This window comes from Tupaia chinensis, unplaced genomic scaffold (assembly GCF_000334495.1).
Source record: "Tupaia chinensis unplaced genomic scaffold, TupChi_1.0 Scaffold000054_1, whole genome shotgun sequence".
In the NCBI taxonomy this organism is placed as follows: Eukaryota; Metazoa; Chordata; class Mammalia; order Scandentia; family Tupaiidae; genus Tupaia; species Tupaia belangeri.
The window spans coordinates 7758654-7782094 of NW_006159512.1; the positions used below are offsets into that span (position 1 = coordinate 7758654).

At 47.7% G+C, this 23441-nt stretch overlaps 1 protein-coding gene across 2 annotated transcripts in view; it reads left to right on the forward strand.

Moving 5' to 3' along the window:
• Window positions 1–23441, forward strand: part of CHST11 (carbohydrate sulfotransferase 11) — a 321098-nt gene that overhangs the window by 154620 nt on the left and 143037 nt on the right. For both annotated transcript variants that reach the window (XM_006141427.2, XM_006141428.2), the window contains exon 2: window positions 2573–2658. In XM_006141427.2, coding sequence (XP_006141489.1) covers window positions 2573–2658 — 86 coding nt within the window. The remainder of the gene's footprint in view (window positions 1–2572; window positions 2659–23441) is intronic.

Consider the following 23441-nt stretch of genomic DNA (forward strand, 5'->3'; position numbering starts at 1 on the left):
CTAATCAAATTCCAATGGCTTTTCTGTATTGACATTTGTCTGCCAATCCCCCTCCTCCCCAGGGAGGGCTGCAGGGCATGCGGGCTGTGTAAGGAGCTTGTACTGCCGACCCCAAGAATGCCCGGAGCCATTCTCTCAGGGCAGGGGTTGCCAAATCCAGCCCACTGCCTGTCTGCATGAAGGGGTTGAAATCAAAAGAAGAATAATATTAATATTTCCAGACACGTGCAAATGATGGGAAATTCAGATTTCTCTGTCTGAAAATGAAGTCGTATTGGCTCAGTAGTGCCCATTCACTTCTGCGTCGTTTAGTTACCGTGATGGGCAAGTCGAAGCATGATGGCAGCGTGTAGGGCACGAAGCCTAAATACTGTCCAGCCTTTTTTAGAAAATGTCCGTGAATCCCTGCTCTGGGAAGGAAAGGAAGAAGAGAGAGAATGTGGCCTCCAGTGTCCTGGAGTTGCTGATTTACTGTCAGAGTGCCTGCGAGGCTCAAAGTGGCAAGGCCAAGAGGAGGCTCAACAAGAGGGAGTGGTTGCAGGTGGCATGGTGGTTAAGGGCGCTGGATTCTCACATGGTTGAATGTGGTTCGAGTCCCAGACCTGGCAGCTTACTTTCTCACTTTCCCTCCCTTCCTCCCTCTCTTTTTCTCTGTTTTTCTCTCTCACTCTGTCCTCCTCTGGTCAAATTTAAAAATAAATAAATAAATAAAGAGTTAAATAAAATAATTAAAAAAGAAAAAAGAGAGAGTCGTTTACCTGAGACCTTCTGAAAGTAATTGGCTGTGGAGATGACCTTGCTCGCTTTTCTTCTCTCTCTCTCGCTCTCTCTCTCTCTCTCTCTCTCTTTCTTTCTTCCATGAAAGAGACGTACAGACACTCACTGTCTCACACGTGTGCACACACATGACAGAAGCACCCTAAGAGGGTCTTCATTGCCATGATCCACCCCAATCTCAGCCAGCCCACTGGGGTCAAGTAAGCCCTGGGATGTGAACCAGGACTGCTCTCATGTAAGTTCAGTCACATGACCACTCAGCCACCACCCGACTCCCTTTCCTAACTTTTGGACCACAGATTGACTTGTGAGCAGAGGGCCTGGGTTTAGCCCTCTCCAGCCAGCCCACCAAGTTAGGGCATGTGCGCTCACCAGGAAGACAGAGAGACAGAGAGGCAGAAAGCGAGAAATCACCTCCCGGGGGGGGGGGGCATGCTGCAATCCCTTCTCCTCCATTCTCCTCTCAGGATTTTGTGCATGCACGCACACGCGCCCAGCATGAGTTTAAGCCACCAGGTTCGGGATTCAAACCACAGTTGGCTACATAGGAGTCCAACAACATAGCCGTTGGGTCCCAAGGTCTGAGAAATTTTAATATCACTTGGTAGCTCACGGGTAGAGAAGTTCCTGCTTGCCTCCCGGGGCAACTTTTGTCATAGGTTGTAATGTGTGAAATCTACCTTACATTCTAGAATAGCCATAGACATTTATCCCCCACACTATTTTACATCGGCTATTTGCCAGCTGTGTGTTGTGTCCTGCGTGTAGTGCTCTCACTTAATCCCCACAACCAACCCAGGAAGTTCGGTACTTGTCTCCTCCCATTTCACAAGTGATGAAGCAGAGGCACAGGGATTAAGTAACTTGATTAAGGTCACACTGCTGGCACGTTGTAGAGCCAGTGTTCAAATCCATGGAATGTCCTGCTGTCCACCCAGCTGCCACTACAAAGCTGATGACTTCTTCAGGCTTATGAAAGGCTCTGCTATCCCTGCTCTGCTCCTGCCCCTCCATTAGAAAAATGCTTCCTATTTGAGCGGAAACCAGTGTTTATTTGTTCTCCCCTCACTCCTTCCTTCCTTCCTTCCCCATCATCCCTCTCTCTTTCCTTCTCTCCTGCCATCCTTCCTCCTTCTCACCTTCTTTCCTCTTATCCTACCTTCCCTCCATCTCTAACCTTTATTCCTTCCTTTCTTCCCACCTCCACTCTCAGAAGGATATAAATCATGCTAAAAACCTCTTCCTAGCAAGGTTTTTATAAAACCTTTATGTGTCTGTTTCTTCTGCGTGAGAGAGATAGAGACAACACTCCCAATGGGGTCTTAACCCCACAATCCACCTGTAGCTCCAGCCAGCCCGGATCATGGTATGCGCATGCCTGGTGCACTCAGCGAGGTCTTGGGCCGTATCACCAAGCCTGGCTCTTGGTAGAACCTTCTCTCTTAGAACAACTCTTACCCTGCTTTGTGTCAGCGGTTTCATCTCAGTGAGTGGTAGGGACCTGTCTGTGTTTCTTAAAAACTTGCTGGGGAGGCTGGGCAGTGGCACAGTGATAAAATGCTCTTCAAGGCTGAGCCATGGGGAAAGGTTGCAAGTTCATGTCCGGAGATCTCCCCGGTGCCTGAATGCTGGGGAAGACAGACGTCTCGCAGCGCTTTGAGATAAAGGAACAGCAGTGGAAAGTGCTCTTCGCTAGAAGCTGGCTCTCTTGCCGTTCCCTTCTCTACGCCTTTTCCTTTGTCAGACAGCAGAGAATGTTGCTCCTCTCTGATGTGCCTTCACTTTCTCTCCTCAGTCATGCGGCGGAATCCCTTTGGTGTGGACATCTGCTGCCGGAAGGGGTCCCGAAGCCCCCTGCAGGAGCTCTACAACCCCATCCAGGTAAGCCTCGGGGACTGTTCTGCTCCCTCGACCCAGTCAGCACTTGTCCAAGTGGGGGAGCTGGGAGTGGCAGCAAAAACTGCACGTTGGGTTCTTTGGTGCTATCTCCCAGAGGCAGGTGTTTACCTTTGGTGCTTACTTTCTCATTATCCTTCCTCTAAATAACGTCTCTGAAATTCTGGCAAGGCCTGGTTTTCGTGCTGGACCTACGTGGGCTTTGGTCCCCCAGAGATGCACAGTCACGTGTCCCAGCAATGGGACTCTGCAGTTGAGGAACCAGTGAGCTGTGTGGTCTCCCCTTTGGCACCCCTGAAGAAGGCTCCCATGTGGTAAACTCACACCCAACTTCCCCCTTTGATTGTTAAAGCCCCACGATGTCCCCCTTACCCTACCTCCCTTGCATGGGAGGACTTTGTGCTAAGTGGCTAACAGTCATTCTGACTCATTAGTTTAAGGAGGCACAAATGTGGCCTCTGCTGTTGATTCTGAAAAGAGCTCTCATTTGAGCCAAAAATGTTCTGAGTAAGGAAAAGTATCCTCTCCGGAAAGCAGGGAACAAAGTTAGGAGGCCTGGTCACCATGGCGATGACTTCCACAGTGTGTGGGTCTTGATGCAGAGACTCCAGGGTGGGTCCTTTTGGGGGAAGCATTAATGAGCACTTGAAACCAAGAGCAGGTGAGTCATTGGCTGCGTCGTGAACTGTCTTTCATAGTCGTTTAGAAAGGAGGAGAAAGCACTGCTTGGCTAGAGTCTTGGGCTTTGTTTTGTATCAAATTCTTAATCTAGTATTTCTGTGGACCAAGGTGTTTGATGGAGGAAACTAGAACTTGGCCCTAAAAGGTACTGGATTCTTAGAACTCATGCAAAGGGATATGTCTGAGAACTTTCTGATGTTACCTCTCTTCCCAGTTTCTCTGCTGCACTGTCTTCTAGAAAAACGGACTCAGATTTGCATGATGGGCAGCCTAGCCAGGTTAATTCATGCTTCTGCCACCCCCAACACTTTGGAGCTCTTGTTTTGAGGAGGCTAGATTACCCTTGGAATTGCTAACTCAGATTGCTTGAGGCATTCTCTCCTAGGTTCTGGAGTGACTCAGTGGGGAATTTGATATTTAGGTTTCCTTTGGTGTCCAGACAATCTGACAAATATAGGCAAGTTTCCCAGCCTGCCTACACCAGCTATCTTCAGAACCAGGCTTTGACGAAGGAGAGGATTTCTGGTAACCCTTGTTGAAACCAGCCTGGGCTATGCTGATACAGATTATTCCCATCTTTGTGCTGACAGCCTCTATTTTCAGGTTATTTTCTTTCTTTCATTTTTAAAAATTTGTTAGAGGGCCCTTGTGCTCCCTGGAGAGGACAGAGATGGGCGTGGGTAAGAAAGCACCCAACATGACCATCCCTTTTCCTCCTTCTCTCCCTCTTTTTAGGATTTCGGGCATGCACACACATGTACCTGGTGTGTTTTTCAAGCCACCTGGTCTGGGACCCGAACTATGCAGTTGGCCATGTGGGATCCAGCTCCCCTAATTTCATTTTTAAAAATTTGTTAGAGGGCCCTTGTGCTCCCTGGAGAGGACAGAGATGGGCGTGGGTAAGAAAGCACCCAACATGACCATCCCTTTTCCTCCTTCTCTCCCTCTTTTTAGGATTTCGGGCATGCACACACATGTACCTGGTGTGTTTTTCAAGCCACCTGGTCTGGGACCCGAACTATGCAGTTGGCCATGTGGGATCCAGCTCCCCTAACCTCCAGGCTATGGGCTAGCCACTCAGGTCATTTTCTCCTTCAAAATCAAACTGCTGAAGCCCTTTTGGTCTTGGAGGAAATGCTATGGGCAACAAGCAGTGTCCCCAGACAAGCTATTCCTGAACAAGCTGTCCTTCCGGATGGGAAGTGCATACACCCTGTCTGTCTGTCCTGTCTACTGGTATATCCATAGCACCCAGCACAGAGCCTGGCCTATCCCAGATGCTCCTAAATATTTGTGATGGAAAGAATGAAAGCCTGAGTTCGGATTCCTCCTTTACCTCGAACTACTGTGCAACCTTGAATACATGACGAGTCCTCATTTAGGTGTCAGTTTTCCCATCTAAAAACCTCTGCAGGATGTTGGCAGGATGAGATTGTTGTGATGTGGTAGGAGCTCTGTTAATATGACTTGCAGCCATGAAGGTGGTGTTGATACCGGAAGCCTTGACCTCAGAGTCAGACCTGGATTGAAAGCCTAGTGTGATGAGTTCCTTGCTGTGTGAATGTGGGCAGCTTACTTACCCCCTCTGAGACTTTCCCCCCGTCTATAGTGTGGTGTTAACAATACCTACCTTGCAGGGCTGAACGAGGTGCTGTGCCTTGCTCGGCGCCTCCTATGGGGTTTGCTTATTCCTGGGCTCAGCCGTTCAGTTCTTTATCTGCTGTTCGGAGCACCTACTGTGTGCAGCTCAGGCACTGGGCACAAAAGGGTGAAGAGGTTGTGTGTGGTCAGCCTGCCTTGTCTGGTTAGTCTTGGTATTCAGGGTTGACAGGAATGAGTGGACCCTTCATGGCCCATTTGTAAGCCAGTCAGGGGAGAGGTGACTCTGGTGGGGAGAGGTTATCTTTCCCTTCCGGTGGTATTGTGAGTGTTTTCTGAATGAGACGCTTCTAGCAGGAACTGAGAACTTGGGAAGGGAAGATGGGACTGGAGAAGGAGTCAGCTGTGGGCGGAGGTGGCTGAGTCACCCCCTCCCTCAGGGATGTCTTGGCCAAGCTGCCGGGCCCTGTGAGCTGACAGCTCAGGAACGGTCCGTGCAGGAAAGTCGCCCCGTTTCCTCGGGATGTTGTCTCGGGATGTTTTTTCTTAGGCTGGTTTCCTTTACAAGGTCCAGTTATGTTTCATTCCCACGCAGGCTGAGTAAGTGGCACTTTTTGGAGCTACTTTTAGGAGGCACATTGTGGTGATCATTTGGGCTGCAGTAGGCTGCAGACCTCGGAGAGAAGGGGTTGGTGATCCTCTCGGGGGTGGTCAGTCTTGTGTCCATGAGGTGTTTTCAGATTCTGCTCCTGTGTGAACTCAGTTCCAATTTCTCTTATTTCCTTACAAGCCAAGCTTTGAAGCCGCTCTAGCCAGAATGATGTTACCACGGAGGTAGATGACAAACCTTCTGATCACTGGGAACCAAACTGAACCCAGAGATGGTGTTTCCCTTCTCATGCTGACTGGCTCTTTGGGCGAAAATAGTAACTGTTTATTTTAGATGATCAGAAGCCAACATTTTGATAAGAAAGTGCCCTCTTGCTTACCATGTGCCAATGCCATGGCCCACACTACAGCTAAATACTTACAAGCATCCCAGCTAATCCTCAGAATAAGCCCTTTTAATGGATGGGAGAGTGGAGGCCAATAATTTTTAATTTTTTTTAGTTTGGTGCAGTGTGCATATGCTCCCAAGAGAAAGAATAAGAAGCATCCCCCTTGGAACCAGCAGGCTGAGTGATTGAGATGCTCGACTTCCATGTGACTGACCACTGTTTGAGTCCTGGACCCAGACTGGGTGTGTGTGCATGCATGCCCCAACTCATGAGAGAAAAAGGAATTACGGAATGGCCATCTCCCCTGGGGGGAGCAGTAATTTCTAGCTTTCTGACTCTCTGGCAAGCACATGTGCTTTATGGCAAAAATCTCTTAAAAAGAAAGAAAGAAAGCGTCTCCCCTGGGGAAATGACCATACCACAATCCCTTCCTCCTCAGTCTCCTCTTGGGATTTTGGGCAGTTATGCACATATGCCTGGTGTGATTTTCAAGCCACTGAGTCTGGGATTTGAACCATGCAGTCGGCCATGTGGGATCAGTGACTTAACCACCATGCCACTGGCTGGCCCTGAGGCTGATAAATTTTTAAGTTTATAATTTCTTTTCTGCCCTAAAAGAGATAAAAAAAAAAAAAAGAGCAAGGGACGCCCCCTCCACAGGTCTTTATGCCATGACCCACCCCTAGCTTCAGTGAGTCCAGACCCCCACATACGTAAGTGCCCACTGTGTTCTGGGAGGTCCTGGTACTTGAACCCAGGATCTTTCATATGTGGTACTGCCTGGCCCCAACGCCAGCAATTTCATATAGCCTGTAAGAGCTAGTAAGAGGCAGAATCAGGCTCCAAATCCAGGGCAAACTACAAATCCAGGTTTTTTTTTTTTTTTACCTCGATGCAGTACTCAGGTACTCAGTTACTAGCAAAGTTCTCTGGGCCAGAATTAGCCAACCCCACTCCAGAAAAGAGAGATCAAACTCAGATTTTTACTGAACACAGACTGAAACCTCTCTTGGGAAAATTGGCTATAATCTGATTTTAGTATCCAGGGTTTTCTTTTTTTAGTCCCCTGCAAAGCTGTAACCATTAAAACAACAATTGGTTAAAAAAAGTTTATGGTTGTTATCTTTAGAAATACTGCACTCTGAAGTCTTATAATTTTCCCGGTTTTCTGCTGTCTCCCTGGCCCCAAAATAAAACGTAATTGCTGATCAGATCAGCTGGCGTCAAGTCACTGAAAGTTCAGGAGTTGCCAACTGCATATTTGTGGGCTGAGCACATCTGTGGGCCATGCTGGTGTGCTCAGACTCACAGGGCAGAGTTATGCTGTCAGCCATTAATAGGACGTAATTGCCCCTAAATGCCAGCGAGGGCGAGACAGCTCATCCTTCTGCCTCACCCACCTCCTGGTGCTCTCGTGGGTTCCCTGAAGTCTCCCTGCCATCACTCATGTGGTTCCTCCCTGCCCCGCTGTCTCTTTCTTTAGCATCTGTGTTCGCTCTGTGATTACCATGTTCCAAGCATTACCGCGCACAGCCCAGGGCTGACCGTGAGTTGTAAGTGCGGAGTCTAGGTTTGGACAGGGCACAGCCATTCCTATGTCTGCAGGCTTTACTGGGGGTCTCTGAGGATCAGTCAGTGTTCAGGGACCTAGTGGTGTTCTGCATGAACTGCTTGAGACCAAAAATATAAAATAAAATAAAATAAGGAGGGAACAAAGGCTCCAGGGACACGGAGTGACAAGATCTTGAAGGCCACCACTGGGATCTCTGTTATTTGAGATAACCCATCTCAATCTGCAGCATGCTAATGTAAACTTACCTGTCCATCAGGTAGGCTTTGAAAGAAAGGACTGAGAGGGAGAAAAGAAAGGGAGGAAGGAAAGGAGGGACAAAGGGGGACAAGTTACCATTTACTGAATATATTTTGCACCTCAGTGACTAGTCTATGTATTTTTCATATGTATCTTATTGACTCTTCATAAGTACCCCTAGACCCCCGATAACCACATTTTTCAGATTAGTTAACTCAGAAAGGCTGAGCAGTGTGCAAGTATCACACAGCTCCTAAATGGCAGAGCTAGGCCTATATAACTTAGCCACGTATGGGACAAGGAAAACCTAGCACATTTCCCTTCCTGGGTGGAAAAATGCTTCCTTGAGATTCTCTTCCCAGTGACTCAAGGTGAGGCCTGGGGTGTGTTCAAGACCAGTTGTAAAATTCCCAAAGGCAGTGGCCATGGCTTCTGGAAGGCTGTGGAATGCACAAGAGATATTCAATAAGCAGTTGTAGGTTTGGTTTTTACTTACTGAGCCTGATATTTGGCTCTAGTTAAGGAGAATCTTCAACTCTTTGCTGGAGTCAGGTCAGGCAGGAGTCACCCCTGAGAACTCCATATGGGATAACACACCTTGAAATGTGGATGTTGAGGTCCTAGATTCAGTTGAGTGTTTTAGGCTGATAAAGAGCGCAGGGGACCAGCAGTTGGCATAATGGCTATGTCACTGGACTCCCATGTAGTTGACCGCCATTTGAGTCCCAGACTCGGTGGCTTAAACTCCGGGTGCGTGTGTGTGCGTGCCCATGATCCTGAGAAGAGAATGGAGGAGAAGGGATTGCAGCATGGCCATCCCCCCTGGGGGTGACTTTGTGCTTTCTGTCTCTCTGTCTCTCTCTGTCTTTCTGGTGAGCGCATGCGCCCTATATCAAAAACCTAGCCCACCACCTCCAAAAAAAAAAAAAAAAATGGTGAGCGCATGCGCCCTATATCAAAAACCTAGCCCACCACCTGCACAAAAAAAAAAAAAAAAAAGAATGCAGGAAACTGAGCACCAGCCCACGTAGCTTTTTCAGCAGGGCTTTCCAAATTCGTTTCTTCTGCAGAAGTTTAGAGAATACACAGGAAAAAGGCTTAGGAAAGAAGGCCCCCAGGTAGTATGACATGCTAAGTGCTAGATGATAGAAGCCTCCTGCAAAGACATGGGAGATTCAGGAGTGTGTAATTAACCCTTCAAGGTGCTGTGCACAGTGGGAGCCTTTACAGTGGAGATGCATTTGAGTCAGGCCTTTGCGAACACATGGAACGCCTCCTGACAGAGAGGTGGGAACAGCATTGCAGAAGAGAGGAACAGAAGGAGCAGGGTCCACAGAGGTGTCAGTCCGTGGCCTCGTCAGAGACCCGCTGGGGATTTGTGTCTAGGTGATGCAGGGAGCTGGTGGGTGCCAGGTGGATCGAGTCTTGCCTGCCGTTCTGAAGAGTTTGGTCTTTCCCGCTGGAAGAGCTGGTGGTCTCACAGGAGATGTGTGGATCTTATGCAGCAGCTTCTGCTTCCGACTCAGCTGCTTGTTAACGGGTGCAGAAAATACCCCTCTTTGGCCTCAGTGTCAGCATTTATATAATAAGGTGTTGGATTAGTTCTCAACCCTGGCTGGATGTTAGGTCCACTCAAGGGGCTCTTTTTTAAAAAATGCTCAGCACCCAGGCCTCTCCCAAGAGGTTCTGATTTTATGGGTCTGGGACAGACCTGGGGTGTTGAGGTTTTCCAGAACTCTCTCTGTCATTTTAACAGACTGCCCGAGTTCAGAAGCACTGGGTTGGAGAATCTTAGGGCCCCTCCAGTTCTAACAAACCTTTGATTCTAACACAACCCATGACCTATTGCGTGAAAAGCGACCCGAAGCGTGCACACTAAGGCTGTGCTGTAGTTTCTACTGTCTTTCAATATGATGGCCTTGCGTCAGTTTATTCCAGTAGGACACAGAGATTACTTCCACTCATCTGTCCCATTTGAAGGTCTGTGGGCCTGACCCCTGACTGTTGGAGACTTGGTTGGTTTTTGGTGGACGAATCTGAGAAGCTGAATCCCCTGGCAAAGTATTGAAAGGAGCCCATGAAAGGGACATTCGAGCCCTCCCTTCTTGATCCCGTAAGAAGGAGATCCTAGCCTTATACCAGGCCAGGCGTCAGGTGAGCACTTTGGAAGGATCAGTTACAACCTTACAAATAAGCATGAAGGGGAAAAGAGCTCTCTGCCTTTCATATTGCTGTTTGGGAAGAACGACGCCGAGTGGTCGTGTCCACTGGGGAGGGCGAGAGAGCAGACATTGTACAGTCTCCAACTCTGGTCAATTAATCCCTTCATTACCAACCACCTGGTAAGTGACAAGTCCATCTAATTATCTTGCTTTGACCCAACAGCTGTCTACCAGCCAAAGAGGGATTAATTGATTTAGTTGTAGACTGGCTCCTTATGCAAAGATATTACTTACTGTCAGCCTAGCAGAACGGCAGCTGGCTGGCAAAGATGAAATATTACATTAACCTGATCTTACACACAGCACTTGAGAGAATGCTTCATTATTAATTGCAAATTACAATAGACCAGCGAGGCCCTTTGCAAAGACTAGAGACAGCAGGCCACCGCTTTGCAGTGAGACTAGTGGCTCTATTATTCTTGAGCCAGCGAAACTGTCCTGGTCAGATTTCCAATCAAGCCAGGGCAGATGGGGACTCTAGAGTCAGACAGGATTTGGGCTCAAGGAAAGGACTGGAGGTTTGAATGAACCTGGGAATCCCAGCCCAGGTGTGACCTGGGACAATTACTTAACCTCCCCAAGCCTTGGTTTCCTTAAAATAAGAGTGACATACCAGTTTTACAGGTCTGCGAGATTCAAAATCACTTATAAAAAGCCACTGCTCACTCCCAGCGTTGGGGAGGCAGATGGTGGCACGGCAGTATAACATGGTGCTCTTCGAGGCAACCCCACATGGGAATGTTCCCAGTTCAAGTCCAGAAACCTCCCTGAGTACACAGACACTTGTGTGCCCGTGATCTGGGGCTGGCTGAGACTGGGGGTGGATCTCGTCCTCAAGACCGGGTTGAAGGTGAAGTCTCACCTCATCTTAACTCGTTTACTCACTCATGGGAGGAATAAATAAATAAACTTAAAAAAGATAAAAGCCCCAGGACACTGCCAAGGTCAGGCTTGGTGTTAATCTGGAGCTACTGATTGTCTGGATGGAGTTAGGTAACCTGGGATTTTTCTCAGGGGGGTCTGGGCCGTGCACTGCAGACTCAGACATTTTGCAGATGCACATTTGGAGTTTTGTTTTGAATAATAATAAGATAGATGATTTCCTCTTGCCTGGAAGCTACTAGCTCTATTCATTGCAAATACTTCCTACCAAGTTTGATTTATGTTATTATCTAACAGACTCTGTGTTGATTAGCAGGCTGGATGCACTGATTTATGAGACTAGGAGTGCCTCTGTGTGTGTGTGACATGTGTATGTACATGCCTGCCCAACTCATGTCCTAGGAAATGGGCAGACAAAGATTTCACATGTCGCAAGTCTCCCTGGGGTACGTTTGCCACACTCCCAATACCTAGCTAAGGACCTTAGGAATCGTTGTTAACTAAGACTTATCTGTCTTGGGACGGCATTAATGCACTGCCATTGATCTCATTGATCGGCTCACGTTTTACCCAAGTGTTCTTTATAGGTTGTTCAGGAACAGAGATTTCAGGAACGTGCCTAATTTGATCCTATATATTCAAATCTGGATAGTAAACTCAATGCCCTACTAGGGTTTTTCTGTGTCCATCTATGTGAAAGTAATCTGACTTATTTCACCTTGAAGAGGGCAATTTGAGTGACAAAGTGACCTCCCTGATTTCCGAAGGGTAATGCAGGTGTAGGATCTGCCATTTAGGGGAGGTTGTTTCCTGAGTCACTCTCAATTATAAGAGGCCTCTACATAATCTGATTTTTTTTTCTGTAAATTACACAACTTAAGTAGCATCTCAGCCAACTGGGTTCTAACCTTGTCAGTGTGGACGGAGGTGAAACAAAGCCCTGGCTTGTTCTCAGACTCTCTGCCGGAGAGACGTGCAGTGGGAGGAGGAGATCCACATCCTCTTTTCCCCGTGGAGTCTGGGTCTGGTAGGAGCAGCGTCTCTACCCATCTCTTCACTAGCAAGTCACTGTGAGCTTTGGACGAATGCCTAAAGCTTTTCAAGCATTGAAGACCTCGTTGTAGAGTAGGAATAAAACGCCAATATTTCAGTTATTAAGGATTAAATTAGAAAATAGATAGTGCTCCAGACACATGGCAAATTCTCAGTCAGTGCGGATTTATTTATTTATTTATTTATTTTTTGCCCTCGGATGTGTGTACTTGCCAGAGAGAGACAGAGAGAGGGAAAGTGAGAAATCATCCCCTAGGAGGATGGCTACATCACAACTCCCTCTCCCTCATTCCTCTCTTAAGACTTTGGGGCATGCACATATTTGCACCCAGTGTGTTTTTTTTCAAGGCACCAGGTCTAGGATTCGAACCATAGAATCAGCCATATAGGACCCAGCACCTTAACTCCCATGCTACTTCAACAAGTAGACCCAGTCTGTGCAGATTTTTTTAACATCTGCTCAGAAGAAACCTCCTCCAGGAAACTCTCCTTGACTTTCTCCATCTTGCTCCAAGCTCAGGTTAAATGTCCTTCTAGAATTATCCTGACAACCAGCAACCAGCAAGTCACATACGTAATTAGAAATTCTCTAGTAGCTATAAAAAGGAAACAGGTAAATTAATTTTAATCATATGCTTTATTTAATTCAGTATGCCCCAAATTCTATCATTTTTATATTACAAGTAACCAATATAAAATGACTTATTTAGTAATATACCACACTCACATGTGGTGTATTATTCTTTTTTTCATTGCTGGAGGGCACGTATGCTTGCCACAGAGATACAGAGGGAAGGAGGTGAGGGAGAAAGCACCTTCCATAGTCACGCCGTATTCCCTCTCCCTCATTTCTCTATCCTGTTGGAATTTTGGTCAGGCCTGCACATGAACTGGTATGTTTTTCAAGCTGCTGGACTGGGGATCCGGACTGTGGCCAGCCATGTGAGATCCAGCTCTCTTAACCACTAGGCCCCAGAGGTAGCTCAATTTAACAAAAGAAAATTAAGATAGTTTATGTTCTTACTCTCATACTGAGTATACTGTCTGTTCCTGTCCCCTGCTCATGCTTTCCTCATTCATGACTCATACCCCACTCATCTGTAATGATGTCACTAGACTTTGAGCCCTGTGTGGGCAAGAACTATGTCTTACGCATCTTGGGGTGCCCTATGGTTACTTACTGCACACCAGCCACAGAGGAGGTGCTCAGTAGCTGTGTGGTCCATTAGTGACGTGACTTGTCCCTTTAAATAGGCCAACTAGGCCTATTTGAATGGATCCCATATGGTTGACTAGAGTTTGAATACCAGCCTTAGTGGCTTGAAGAACATGCTGTGTGTGCACGTGCATATGTGCCCTCATGCCTAAATCCCAACAGGATGGAGGATTGGAGGAGCAGAGTTTATGGCATATACACACTGTGCTAGGGCATGCTATCTTTCTCTCCCCTTTCCCTGTCTCTTTGGTGAGCACATGTGCCCTCTGGTAATTAAAAAAAAAAAAAAGAAGGCAGCTCTGCTATTTGTGACCATGTGGATAAACCTGAAGGCCATTAATGCTAAGCGAGGCACGCCAGACAGAAAGACAAATACTCTATGGTCACACTCACTTGTGGTATCCGAAAAAGCCTAACTCACAGAGGTGTGGAGTAGAAGGGTGGTTACCAAGGGTGGAGGGGGCGAAGATGTGGCGATGGTGGTCAGAGAGTACACATTTGCAGTTATAAGATGAATACATTCCAGATGAGTGGATTGAAAAAGTGTGGCATATATACTCCATGGAATACTATTCAGCAATAAAATCAAAACGAAAAACCCCCAAAACACAACAACAACAACAAAAAACAAGACCCTGGCATTTGATAGAAGAAAGTGGATGAATTTGGAAGATTTATTTCTGAGTGAAGCAAGTCAGGCTATGAAAGAGAGACATTGTATGTCTCCACTTAACATATACTGACTGTCTGTGCTCTATGATAGAGACTGAAAGATTGGAAGACATAAAAGCATTGAAAGTAGTTATGGACAATGGAGACAGTGTAGAAGGAGGGTGGGAGAGGGTAAGAGTATAGGGAAGGACATTAGGGAGAAAAAATAGGCATGATATTTGTGGGACAGAAATGGTTTATTTTTTTGTTGATGATAATGTGCATAGTATTCTCAACTGGACTGGTCTGAGGTGTATTTTATATTGAGTAAATTCTCTTTATAAGCTAAATGATGTATAGCAATTGACTGTATAAAATAATAAAATAAATAAAAATTTTTAAAAAAGGAAAATTGTGAAGATAATACATTTAAAAAAAAATATGTCCTGCAGATGTCATGTCGGCATGGTGGCTGTAGTTAATAACAATGTACTACTAACAATGTATGCATACTAGAAAACTGCTAAGAAGATTCTGAATGTTCTTACCCCAGACACAAAAGTAACATGTGCGGTGATGGCTATGTTAAATAACTTCATTGTGTTCATCATTCCACAGTATATACAGCAAAGCGTCATGTTGTATGCCATAAAGATATGCTTTTTTTTTTTTTTAAATTGTCAATTAAACCTCAGTAAGGCTGGAAAAAAGATACTAAGGTCATTGTCCTCTAGGAGTCAGGCCCGTAAACTGACCGTTGTAAAATGACGTCCTGCGTGAGTCCTGTGTGCGATGTTGGAGACACGTGGGATCGTTAACCTAGACCAGGTGTGTGTGTGGGGGGGGGCCTTCATCATCTTACTGAGCAAAGGCACAGGGGAGGTGACACGTGGGAGAACAAGTGGCTCTTCCGTCCCCTGCACAGTCCAAAACTGGCAAAGGACAAGGCAGCACTCACTAGCAGGGGGTGGAAACTCTGTGCCTCTGGGCGGGCACCCCCCAACCACGCCCCTCTGGCCAGGACAGACAGGCCAGGGACACATGAAAACAGAGTTCTGCAGTACTTCCTGACTTCTAGAAAAGTCTGCAGCCCCAGTGTCTCCAGCTGATCTGCCTTTCAGTGTCTACATTACCCCACGGGGACATACTGTTGGGCTGTGCTCACCCGAGCCTGGGGGTCGCCCTGGAACCTGCCACCGCAGGGTGACACCGAGCCGACTCTGTGCTGCCTAAAGTGGCCCATTGCAGTGTTTCTTTCTCTTCAACTCAAATCAGGGACTGTGTGTCACAGAACGGCCCGCGGTCGTTGCTGGCAGCTTTTATGGGTGTTGGAGAACTCACTCTGGCCACCTGCCCCCCAGTGTGTTCCTTACAGGAAACCCGGGGCTACCTCTCAGATATGGCAGACTCCCTGCCTGGACGGAGCTGGGCAAGCTCCGAGCTCGCTGGGATTCCAGCCTCAGGTTCTGTCCCGGGTTGGGGGACAATTGCTGAGAGAAAGAGGAATGTCTGATGCTGGGCCAGAACCCCAGGGCCACCAGCTGCCAGCTGTGTGACAGAGGAGCGCCTCTTCTCTTCCCTGGGCCTCAGTTTCCTCACTTGTAAACGAGGATAATAATACCTACCTCATGGGGTTCTGGTGAGGAACCGAGGCGCCTGGCACCGAGCGCTGTTTGCTGCTGGTACTGAGTCAGGAGCAGAGCCAGCCAGCCAGCACCTGGAGGCCGGGCGCACTTGGAGACGGAGCCCATATGGCTGGATAATCCTCCACCTGTTCAGAGGAAATGGCCCCTTTTAGAGCGGAGTTTTCAGCTTTGGCTACACTTTAGAATCCAAAAAGGATATTTAAAAAATCCCCGTGCTCAGGCCACCCCGTCATCCGTGTTTTCAAAGTGCTCTGGTGATGGGACGTGGAGCCAGGTGTTCACTGAAGTCAGGCCCAGGGACCAGCAGTACTGGCATCACAGGGCACTTGTTAGAAATCAGCGCCTTGGCCCCCACCCCAGCTGCCGACGGAAACCAGCATTTTACAGGGCCCAGTGGGCTGCAAAGCAGCGCCCCGAGAAGGGTCTTTAGAGAACAGCCTGGAGTTCCTAGGACAGGCAGCTCTCAGTATGTTAGGTGACAAAGGACATGTGGCAGCAGACAGCCTGGATTGCTGAGATGGCAAAATGAGAAGAGGCCCAACCTGGCCTAGGCCACGACCTGCTTCTGCCCCTGAAACGCTGGAAGATAAACGCTGTGTGTGTGTGGCGGGGAGTGGAGTCCCCGGAGGGATCTGTGATGGCAGCCTGTCCATTGCTCTGGAGGCCATCAGTATTCATGTCTTCAGTAGATGATTCAGCTCAGGGAGAAGGGAAGTGTGTGGCACAGCAAAGGCCACTGCATGCCTGTGAAAGGCAGCCCTGCCCTTCCTGGGCGCTGTGTCCCTGGGGTGAAGGGGGTTTGTGGGGTGGGGGTAGGGTCCCTTAGTGGCCATAGATTGGACTGTACCTGACCTCACTCTTGTCAAGAAACAACTCCTGGGACCAGCAGTTAGCATAACGGCTGTGTTGCTGAACTCTCATGCAGCCGACCGCAGTTCGAGTCCCGGACTCGGGTTAAACTCACGCCGGGCACGTGTGCGTGCGTGCCCAGGATCCCGAGAGGAGAATGGAGAAGAAGGGATTGCGGCGTGGCCATCCCCCCTGGGGGGTGATTTCTCGCTTTCTGTCTCTCTGTTTCTCTCTGTCTGGCAAGCACATGCGCCCTATAGCAAAAAACTCTCCAAAAAAAAAAAAAAGAAAAGAAACGACTCCCTGTCCCCTATTCTCACCCTAGCCTTCATCTCCAAAAATAAAGATAACTTTAGGTGTCCTCCTTCTCCCCATTCCCCCCACACTGTCCCCAGACGCCTGCTGCAGCAGATCTCAAACAACACTTTAGTGGGAAGACAGCAGAATTTAGAGCCCTGAGTTCAAATACTGCTGCTTCCACTTACCAGCAGTGGGATCTTGGGCACTTAACTCAGTTGCTTGGATTTTGACTTCCTCATCTGGAAAAGAGGAATCACTTATTTAACTTTAGCCAAAACAGGTTGAAACTGGAGGCTCTCAGAATCAGGCCGCCTGAGTTCAAACCCGTGTTTACTGGCGGAGTAACGGGATCAGCTTCCTAACTTTTCTGTGTTTCTCTTCCTTCATCTGTCCAACAGCAGTAGCTTGCGCTTGATATTGTTATGAAAGTTAACCGTGTTGATTAATGTGCAGTCCCCAGAACAGTGGCTGACCGTACCCTGTCCGAAATGCAAGCAAATATTACTTTTTTACCTTTATGTTCTTATCCTTAAAACCTCCCACTGCGTCCTTCAAGAAACAATTACATCTGGATTCTGGTAACTACTTCTGAAGAGGCGCTTCTTTGGCCTTCGATAGTTTTGACTTTTATAGATCCTCACCTTGGTGATGTGCAAGGTCACCCTGCCCATTTGGAGCACTGAAGGGCCACGATTCAATCCACTTCTGGAGCCCACTGCTTTCGGGACCAGGCCAGGCCACTTCCACCGGCTCAGCTGGGGTCAAGGAGCATCAGCTGAAGGACTGGCCTGAGTTCCTTCGAGCCTCAACTCACTGGACTTTAAATAGAGACGAGTCCCCTCTGCCTTCAGTGGTCTCTCAGGACTGCGTGAGAGCTGGTAAATGGGCCGGTTCCTGCCGTAGGTGGGTGGTCAGCTGGAATGAGAGGCAGGGTGGAGACCACCATAGCTGCCCAGGCACACTTGGGCAGAGGCTTCTGGGTGGAGGCCCCCGCATCTCAGCAGGCAGCTTTCAGTGACATGGGAGCAAGGCATGGTGGGAAGCATGTCTACCCACTCCCAGTGCCGGGGACTTTTCCCTCCTCCTGCCCATGGACCTTTTCCCAAAACTCACTCAGACCTCTCCTGAGTCACCCAGGGCATCCTTGAATTCGGAACCAGTTTGCTCAGGCCAGAGACGGTGCCAGCAACAGCGAAGTGCAAAGAACTTCTGTGGCTTTGGAACATTCTTTTATGTCCACCAAATAAAAAAAAGTTAAGAGGCTGCTTTTAGATGTTCTTTTTTGAGGATTTTCCTGCCTAGGCACAATGACCTGTGTAATTTTCTTTTCAATGTGTTCTCGTGGAAGGGAACTTTTTTTCAGTCACTCGACCGGGTTCTGGTTTGGAACTCAGTGGAGACATGGTTTGACCACTGTCTTTCTTCCACTTCCATCCACTTCCCAACCGAGAATCAGTGTTCAGACAGGAATCAAGATGACTTCCCATCTCTATCCTAATTATTAACAGGAAGCACAGGGCCAGTGAAAGCAAGCTCCAAACAGGTAGCTAGGAAAACTTGGGATGAGGGCTGCTCACATGGGGGCCACCCCTTTTGGAGAGGGTCTACCCTGATCATTATTAGATCTACTACATCTGCTGGGTTTCCGCTGCCTGATATTGGATCCATGGCCTGGCATAGACCACCATGGGAACTCGCAGAGGGAACTACAGGAAAGGGTTAATTCCTCTTGCAATCTCGTTGATCACTAAGGGTAACGAATTAAGAAAACTCGACACTAAGCCCATGATTTTTGCAGATAGAACATTCCGGTTCTACTTTCCAAGAGCAACTCCAGAGCTCATTAACAAGGAGCAACTTGTGATCTTTGCAGAAGAACACATTTGAATTGCAGAAAGCTGGTCCCTTAGCTACTAAGGGAGCCCAGCAGCCACCCAGCAGGGCTGCTTTGTAATTCTGTAATTGTCATTCCCAAAGAAACTTCATCCCTCATCCCAGGCCTGATGTGCCCACTGGAAGAAAAAAAAAGTCTCATCACACTTTGTAAGGAAATTGTATGCTAGAGTGACATTTGGAAATGAGGAGGCTTGAAGACTGTCTTGAGACAGGTCCCTCAGCGGCATTTTGTCACCACGTAGGCTGGTTTACTAACGGTATCCCCCACTTTCTCTCGCTCACCATATTTGGGTCTCTCTCATCCATAGAGCAGTTCATCTCAGCTTGGAATCTCAGCCCCTGCTCGCAGTAGGTTTTCCTTCATTTTACAGGATAAATGAGCTGATGTCTGCAAAGAAGTGTGACTTCTTTAAGGAGCTGGCAGGTATTCTGGGAGTTCAGAAGCAGCCGACATGCAATTATTCGTGGTCATGGGGGAAAGGGATTGAATGAGAAATAGAAATCCACAGATAATCTCCAAGCCTCACGTTAATCAATAGTCTCTTCCAGCATGCCTTTAACACTACCGAGACATGGGCTAATAATGTCTCGCTTTCTTCAAAACTGAGATCCTGAGGGATCGGTACAGTACAATGAATTTGCCAGCTTTATTTCTTGATGAGAAGCATCTAGTTGAACCAAAATTCCTTATTTATTTATTCTAGCCACCCAGAATAAAGTGTCTTGGTTGGCGTCATCGTTGTTACTGTTTTGTTAGGTTTTGAAACACATAGCAAAATGAACTTTTTTTTTTTTTGGCTAGTTCTTTGTCTTATCAGAGAACAGTATATAACATTGATTTTCTTTCTGCTAAAAACAAAAGCAGCAAAAAACCCAAACACAAAAATGATTGGGAATCAGGCCTAGATAATCTTGAAATAAAAACCAGCAAGAGAGTCCATTGCAATTGATTATGGAGTCTCCTTCCCCAGGATATTATGGTGTAACTAAATCAAGGCAGAAGTGATAAGTATCTTGTTAAGATAAGGCCTTGCCAAAACAGCCCTTGGCAAATTGCTGCCATTTGTTATCTGATTAGCAAGTCGGGTGCAGTCTTTCTTGAGGCGGAAGAAATCCTGCTTGTCTTTATCAGTTTGGTTGTTGAAATTTAAATGGCTGAATCTCCTTGTCCAAATCCAGTGCAAATCCTGGAAAGGTAGAGTTGCTTCTGATCTCAAACGTGAGTAGTGGGATCCTAGGGAACCCCAGGGAACACAGCCAGCAGTGAGTGGGAGCATCTTGATCTCAGCCTTGGTGAAGGATCTGTCTGTGCATGAGTTAAGCCAGCCTAGCAGGTGCAGCCGGGGCTGCTCACCCAGCTAAGAGTATGAGCCTCAGGGAACCAGCAGTTAGCGTAATGGCTATGTCGCTGGATTCCCACGTAGTCGACACGGTTCGACCACGGTTCGCGTACTGGACCCGGTGACTTAAAACTCATGCCGGGCGCATGTGCGTGCGTGCCCAAGATCCCGAGAGGAGAATGGAGGAGAAGGGATTGCGGGGTGACCATCCCCCCTGGGGGGTGATTTCTTGCTTTCTGTCTCTATGTCTCTGTCTGTCTGGCGAGCGCATGCGCCCTATAGCGAAAATCACTCCAAAAAAAAAAAAAAAAGAAGAGAATGAGCCTCAGACATCCATCCGTTCTTCCTCACTCCTGCTGCCCTTGCCCTTGACACAGGGTCATTGAGAACCCGAATCCTGCAGTTATTGGTAGGCAGAATGGCTACAAGCCACGTCCACGTCCTCACTCCCAGAACCTGTGAATATGTTACCTTACGTCACAGTAGGGACTTTGCCGAGGTGATCAAGTGAAGAGTTTTAAGATGGGAAGATGATCCAAGGAAGTCCAATGCAGAACTAAGGGTGATGGGCCAGCAGGTGGTGTGGAGGTTAAGGCGGTTGGAGCCCACATGGCTGGCTATGTGGTTCAAAGCCCAGACCCGGAGACTTGGAAAACATGCCAGGAAGGTGAGTGTGTGTGTGGTGTGTGTGTGTGTGTGTGTGTAATGTGACCAAAATCCTGAGGGGAGAATGAAGGAAAAGGAATTACCATGTGGCCATCCCTCTTGGGGGGGTGATTTCTCACTTCCTTTCTCTCTCTCTCTGATGAGCACGTGTGCCCTATAGCAAAACTAAAATAAAAACAGGAGCCAGCAGGTGATGCAGTGGTTGAGGCATTGGACTCCCTGCTGACCCACTGTGGTTCAAGTACTGGACCTGGCAGCTTGAAACTGAGACCACGTATGTGCATGCGTATGCTCAAAATCCTGAGAGGAGAATGGAAGAGACCGGATTGCGGTGTAGCTATCTCCCCCGGGGAATGATTGATTTCTCTGTCTTTTTGGGGAATCACACACTCCCTATAGCAAAAATTTCTCCAAAACAAACAAACAAACACTAAGGATGATAGAGGGAGGCAAGAGGGTCAGAGCTAGAAAAGAGATGTGGGCCATTGGAAGAAGAGGGGGAGTTACTTCAGCTCCTTCCCCAGCTTTTAGAGGCCCTGAGCCAAGAAAATGGCCTCGAAAAGCTGAAGAAGGCACAGATTTCCTGTTGGAGCCTCCAGAAGGCATGCAGCCTGCCAGTACTTTGACTGTAGAACCAGTCACCTCAGGAGTAAGAGTATAGATCTGTGTTGTCTTAAGCTACTAAGTTTGTGTTGATTCACTGCACCGGGGATAGAAAACTGAACTGCTTCTGTGGCCTGGTGTTAAGGCAACCAGATCTCAAAAATTAAAAAAAAGAAATAAAAGAAAAGAAAAGAAAAGAAAAGAAAAGAAAAGAAAGCAAGCAAGCAAGCAAGCAAGCAAGCAAGCACACACACAAAAACGAACAAAGACAACTAGATCCCACATGGCTGACCATGTGGTTGGAGATCTGGACACAGTAGCCTGAGAAGCATACTTGGTGTGTGCGTGTGTGTGCGTGTGTGTGCGCATGCCCAGAACAAGGGAGCAATGGAGGAGAAGGGATTGTAGCCTGAGCGTGCCCCAAGCACCAAAGAAGTTTCTTTCTCCCCTTTCTTGTCTTTCTCTGTCTCTCTGGCCAGTGCACACATCCTCGAGCAAAAAAAAAGAAAAATAAGGCAAATACACAGGCACACCTTTCTGGTTGTCTAGTTGGAGCTAAGATTGACTCGCCCATGTCCAGGGGCCCAGGAAGGCCTGGGAGATGCTGGGTCATGGGGTCAGGCTAGTGAGCCCAGCAGTGGCAGGGTAAATCTGGGACATGGGAAAACGAAAGATGGAGGCAGTATGGCCTTGTCAGAGAGCTGCCTGAAATTGAGTGAGGTACAGGAGTCTCCCCTTACCTGCTGAGGATCCATTCTAAGACCCCCTAGCAGATGCCAGAAACCACAGATACTGACGAACTTCGTATATATGCACGTTGTATTTATCTCATATATACACACCTATGATACAGTTTAATTCATAAATTAGGCAAGAGAGTGGCCACAGAAACTAATAATAAAATAGAACAACTATCACAACACGTCAGCATCACTACTCTTGCACCGTGGGGTCATTATTAAGTAAAGTAAGCGGCTTGGACACAAGCACTGTGATATCACGACAGCCAGTCCAATAACCTACGGCTACGTGGCCAACGGTGGGGAAGCAGAGTGTAGTGACTCCAGATACAGGGGTGGTTCACGTCCTCCTGAAATGGAGCGAGATTTCGTCACGCTATTCTGAATGGCACAATATAAAACATAGAAGTTATTTATTTCTGGAATTCTCCATGTAATATTTTCAGACTGTGTTTGACCCCATAACTGAAACCACAGAAAACAACACTGAGGATAAGAGGAGACCACAGTCCTCTGAGAAGTGGCTCACAGAGCTAAGAGCTATGGCCCCCACACCTCAGAGGATAGACCTGGATGCTACAGCCCAAGGCCTTACCCTTTTAAGAACCCTGACAACCACACAGATCACTTGAAATGTACCTCAGATCAGGTTTGTGGGCGGGTTACTGTAGGTAGGTGGCAGTACCGCTGTGTTTAGTCAGAGATTGGGGTGGCGGAAGGACTGAATAAACATTTGGAGTTAATGGTGTTATATTTGAAGGATTTCCCTTCTCGATGAGATAACGCTTACAGTGTCCTCAGAGTATCTTCATGTATACGAGCTTCACGGAGACTCACAGTTCTATAAGGCGTGGCAAGGTAAGTGTCCTCTCCCTGTTTATAGATGCAAAGAGAAGGGAGTGCTAAGATATTAAATGACTCTCCAAAGGCAAGCGCTTAATAAATGGCAGTGAGGCTAAATCTGAGCATCTAGCCTAGGGAGGGTGGTAGAGTGTGCTGGGTCAGAATAGTCACTAGCTGGCTGAACTTGGGCAAGTTATGTGACCTGCCTGTGCCTCAGTTTCCTCATCCGCAGATGTAAGGATCATAGCCGTGCTGTGAGGACTGAATACAGATAACGCAGTAAAAGGCTTAAAGACAGTGCCGGACACCTAGTGAGGCTGTGTAATTGTTCCAGCAGCAGCAGCCTCAACAATCGTAGTCAGGGGTCAGTTGGCTCCTGATTCATTGTTCAGTCTGTGACTGTCCACATACTAAGAGCTGAAGCACCCCAATGCCATCCCCCTCTGCTGGAGCATTCTAAAGTGTTAAACTAAGGTGGTGTATTTTTCTCTAGATGAGAGGTCTGCAAGGGAAGAGCCAGATAGGGAGCCGGATGACGGTGCAGCCGTAAAATGCAGTGCTCTGCAAGGCTGACCCACACGGGAGAGTCCTAGGCTCGTGCCTGGAGACCTCTCTGAGTACAACATCCACATGCATTGCCTTGATCCAGGACTAGCTAAAACTAGGGTGGGTCACAGCGTCAAGACCCCACTAGCAGTACTGTCCCTCTGTTTGTCTGTCTCTCTCTCTGTCTTTCTCATTCATGGAGGAGATAAAAAGAGATGGATAGTAAA